General features: G+C 33.1%; 1 protein-coding gene across 1 annotated transcript; it reads right to left on the bottom strand.

The window, feature by feature from the left end:
* Nucleotides 1-2,340: 2,340 nt before the first annotated feature.
* On the bottom strand, nucleotides 2,341-3,880 carry LOC136823580 (pyroglutamylated RF-amide peptide receptor-like). Its single transcript, XM_067079762.1, has one exon. It carries the CDS (start codon nucleotides 3,728-3,730, stop codon nucleotides 2,687-2,689), a length of 1,044 nt encoding a protein of 347 aa, XP_066935863.1. The 5' UTR covers nucleotides 3,731-3,880; the 3' UTR covers nucleotides 2,341-2,686.
* Nucleotides 3,881-5,090: the final 1,210 nt, after the last annotated feature.

Here is a 5,090-nt window from a genome sequence, read left to right as displayed (position 1 = left end):
TTGAATCCGGAATTTGTATAAAATCCATACGGGCCGCTCAAGGCTGTGTAACTTTGGTAGGATTTTGACTTCAAATCCTACCAAGGAGATTCGATTCTAGTTTTTCAGCCTTATACTTCATTGGTCAATACACTCAATACATACACACTTCTCGAGATAAATTAACAGCATTGTGGGTCTCGTTTTCAAATGAAATAATTACTTTAAACATGGAGGTATAAAGAAACGAGAGAAGTATGCTATTTTAACCAAGCTCGCCCGTCGATTAAAAAAGTTACAATGTACGTATGCTCATAATCTCATATATCGTGCATTTTTAATGAGCTCTTTTATCCATAGGTGAAATCTCATTGGCTTATTCCAGTTTGAGAAATTAGATGAGACGAGATCCATTGTTTCTGACATCAGTGTTAGAAAATATTTGGACTAAAATAGGCCTTTAAGCTTGGCAATCCTTCATCAAATGATAAGATTTTTCGATCAATGTTTTCTTTCAGGTGAACTCTATTGATTGATGCTTTCCTCCGAAATTCTCCAGAGACTTTATTTCTACAAATTGAGTCTGAAATTGTGTGTGCTTATAAAGAACTTTTCATTTTCTGGCTTGAGGAAATATCTTTTCAAAACAAAATTGAACGGATAACGAAATGGAACGAACATAAACTTGTTTTGTGGACGAAGTTTTATTTAGGCTAAAATCGTCAATACTGATAATTAAAATGTTTAGAGCAAACTTGAGTTCTACTAAAAAGTCTTATTTCATCGGGCAAGCTTAGAATTTCTTTTGATATATTTTATAAAAGAAATCAAAAGACTTTAACGACCAATTACCGACACATTCAACTCCTGTTTTTCTTTATACCTCCATGCTTTAAACGAAATTTACATATATACTACGTTTTCCCAAAAAACCTTTTTTCAATTTTGGTACAAAACCGCAAACTAAACATTTTCATGCATTAATTATTATGTCTGACGACGTTGAAGTACAGCAACGATGTAAAAATAATAGATAACCAACTACCTCTAGAAGGCACTTCTCCCAAGAGAACAACCATTGTTTTCCTATTGAAATGAGCCCCCACTCCTTTAAAAAGCTCTGTGTGCAGTGCGTGTTATGCTTTTAGCTAGATTTTGACACACTCTTTGACATCCACTGAATTGATAGAAAATTTGAATTGTTATTTAGTGCAGATTTTTTTTCAAAAGATAAAGGTACCAATCTTTAGACAAATTGACTACGGATCGGCCTGATACCACTTAATCTTCATCTGGATAAATAAACGCTCATAAAATGCTGTTATGTATCTGAAAAATATATGTGTGATTTGAAGTGCGATATCTCACGAATGAAAAGTGCATGACGGTTGCCTGATACAAAATAAACAGATGAATGTTTGTAACAATAATATCTAATTAAAAAATTCCTTCTGTGAGGCTGCCTATAGGAAAATACACTTTTTCTAACCCAAATTTTGGAAAAATATACATCACGTGATCGATTCTGTCCAATAGAAGGTTGCAAATGAAGCAAGTTTTTATTTAATTGCACTTTTTACGATGCAAAATGTCATTAATATTTTTACAACCGTAACACGGATGTTTTTTGAGAATCAAGGCAAGTTGGTTATCTATTATTTTTACATTGTTGGTCCAATAGAAGGTTGCAAATGAAGCAAGTTTTTATTTAATTGCACTTTTTACGATGCAAAATGTCATTAATATTTTTACAACCGTAACACGGATGTTTTTTTTAGAATGGCTGCGTTTAGACCAGCCTGGCATTTGTAATTGCTTGCAGTATTCTTTTGAATTCTATTGTTCCGCGCAATTGTTCGGTTTGTCAAACGCCTAATGATGACAGCGTGTTGGCATTTCGTTGGCATTTGAAATGCCATTTTGAGCAAAGGAATCCCCTTTTCTGGCATTTCAAATCAAACAAAGGAACCAAAACAAAGAGAAAAAATGATATTTTTGATTTTTTAAAGTATTTGCACGTTTTTTATTCAGTTCTTTCTATAGATTGTAAAATTTGCAAGATTTGCCATAGCCTACCCCTACGGCAAAAAAGTTTCAGTCTTAATGACTGCAGTTTTTGAGAAATTCCATGCTTTTCATTGTTTGATCTGTCAAAGTTGAACTTGAAGGAATCACCTTTTCAGTAATGACTCTAAAAAGACGATTCCTTAAATGCCATGACAGAAAATACAATGGAAAAGCTATTAAAATCGACTCACTCATGAGCAAATGCCAAATTACAAATGCCAGTTGGTCTAAACGCAGCCAATCAAGGCAAGTTGGTTATCTATTGTTTTTACATCGTTGTTCTGAGTATAGAAGGTTGTCGCGAACAAAATGTAAAAAAATATATACCAACAAAATAATTGTTTTTACAACAGTCATTATGATTAAAAAGAATTAACTTTCTTTACAATTTTCATGACGTTAAAGTTATTGAGAATTGTTTTTTGTAAAAGTTATTCATATAAACATTGCAAATTTAGTGAAACACACACAAGAACTTTCTTTTTTATAGAAGTGGTACGATTCGATACTTTTTTTTCGGGACACCCTGTAGTAACAAGTCCTTGAGAACAAGATTCGTAATTAATTTATGCATTTTGAAAAGACTGTACGAGTCGTCAATCACATGATCTTGTCTGTTGGATAGATCAAACAAGCAATACTATATTGTATAGCTGTCGTTGCCATGTGCATCAGTTCTCAATAAACTTGGTGAGTCATAAATCACTTCACTGTTCAATTGCTTCATCGATTCGACGGGTGAAGTATTTTTTGACCAGGGTAAAAGTTTTAATCGAAAAGAAGGTTGTTTAATGTCTTTCAAAGTTTTGGAAAAAGATCTCTGAAAATCCTTTTTGAAGAAGGCGTAGATCAATGGATTAAGAAGAGATGGGAGATATCTGAGAATTGTAATTCCACGTAATAAATCGTGAGATATATGAGGGAATTTATTAGTAAAGGCTACCATGATACGAACTGCAAAATGAGGTGAACATAGGATCAGGAACGATAGAAACATGCATAGGTAAATCACAAATGCTTTGTACCTGAGGAAAATACTTTTAATGTCAATCCGATGTTTTTGTTGGAAGCCATATATCAGAATCACCATGGCGATATACTGGACACATAACAAAATTCCTGGTAGAATCCAAAAACCAACTATTGTAAAAGTCACATGAAGTTGTTGATAATATTGCTTTCTGGGTGAATATCGGTACGTCAACTCCAACAACGGTAAAATGATAGAAACAAGCCATACTAATATAACCATAGGGATAACCCTTCGTTTACAAATCATAGATTTCAAATGCATCGGTCGGAATAAACCTACCATTCTTTCACCAGCCAATAACAGTAAGTGGCCAATCGATCCTAGTAAGCAAATCTTACCAATAAGATACTCAGCATTATGATATTTTTTGAAGACCTGGTTGTTACATGTATTTGTAGATATGAAATAGTAATAAGGTATAGAATGTAGCAGAGCGTGGAAACCAGTGCAAGCGTCAATCAATGATAAACCCATCAAAATGTAATTACCAGCATTTCGAGTCAGTGTTTTAGACGTTCTGATGTAGGTGAATATGAAGATGTTTACACTGGTGATTGTTATACCCAAAATGAGTAACGGTATATGATACCATAGGATGAATTGATATAAACAGTATTTGTTAACACCTTGAATAATTGTTGTGTTGTTCATTGCTGGAGATTCTCGGTGAAAAGAATTCTCTACCGCGATTGTTTACAACTTAATATCCTTTTCTGTAATGAAAAATAAGAAAATGTGAGATGAGAAAGATTTAAGTTTAGCAGACAACCCATATTTTCAACAGTGCCACACCCTTCAGATTTTAAATAACGCCTTACTTTCCAAACAGCACCCAAATACCATTTCCCTTGAAAATGAATCAAATGAGTCAGTGTTTTCATTACTTATCTAGCAATCTATATTTGCAAATTTTTAGGCTCGAATTTTTAAAGGTCTCTTGGTTTAGAGAGTGACCTTTCTGATTGTAAAAAGTTTAAATCCAAAAAGATTTAAATTTTGTGAATGAAAATTCCATGTATAATTTATAAGATTTTGCATTTAGTTAGGGGTTAAAAGAGAAAGATCTGATTTTATTTTTTCTTTAGGGGACAGACAAGGGTTTGTGGCTTCTTCATTAGATTTTATTTGTAGAAAAAGAGTTTCTTGCCTGCTGTGAAAAACCCCCAGTAACACATATGTTTCCAATTCGATATTTCCTTAAATTTCCTTAAATGCCACCGCAGTCCTATATGAAAAATCTGAGTAAAATCTATGCAAAAATTTTTTGTTTCGGGTTTTGTTGGTTATTCAGGCAAAAAAGGGTAGGGGTATCAGCATTTGAATGTTTTCCTGAATTTCTTGAAAATGGATCTGCGTAGTTCAATAGAATTTACGTGAATAGGTGAATTTCAAAAAAATCTTTGATGATATTTGATTGTAATTTGTAAAGTCGGCGTTAGATGAAAAAATCGTGGTATACACTTTATAAGAAAATGAGGCTTAAATGGCCGAAAGATTAAGACAAGTTAACAACATTTTAAAGCTTTGCTAACTCTAAAACAACCATTTTATTGAGAAAATGGACAAAAATACCCACAAACAAATGGTGAAAATAAGAACACGTTAAGAACATTTAAGCTTAAAATCCAAAAAGTTAAGAAGATCCGAAGGCTTCAAAGATTTTGGATGCTATTATAAGAAAAATGCACTGATGTTAACAAGGCTAACAAGGTAGAAAATTGGATTTTGCTCGCTCTCGAATTTAATTCAGCACCAAGACTATCCTTTGGTAAGAATTGCTTGCGTACCTACTGGCTATAAAAAGTAAATTTTTCTCATGTATAAAAACAAACAAGATGGCTACCAAGCTAGGAAATCCTGAAAACAATATTTTAAAGCTCGTTATGAACTGACTGCGGTGGCAATAACCTTTTTTAAGTTTTTACTTTAGCTTTTTCACCAATAGAAGCTTATCAAAAGGAGGCGGTTACTATCAGTTTGGTATCCTGTTCTTTATCTTGGGAATATTTTG

Source organism: Clytia hemisphaerica, unplaced genomic scaffold (assembly GCF_902728285.1).
Source record: "Clytia hemisphaerica strain Z4C2 unplaced genomic scaffold, Clytia hemisphaerica genome assembly, whole genome shotgun sequence".
Lineage (NCBI taxonomy): Eukaryota > Metazoa > Cnidaria > Hydrozoa > Leptothecata > Clytiidae > Clytia > Clytia hemisphaerica.
This window is presented reverse-complemented; position numbering and strand designations above follow the sequence as displayed.

Coding starts and splice junctions, on each gene's coding strand:
- LOC136823580 (XM_067079762.1), bottom strand. CDS start 3,730: ATGAACAACACAACAATTATTCAAGGTGTTAACAAATACTGTTTATAT.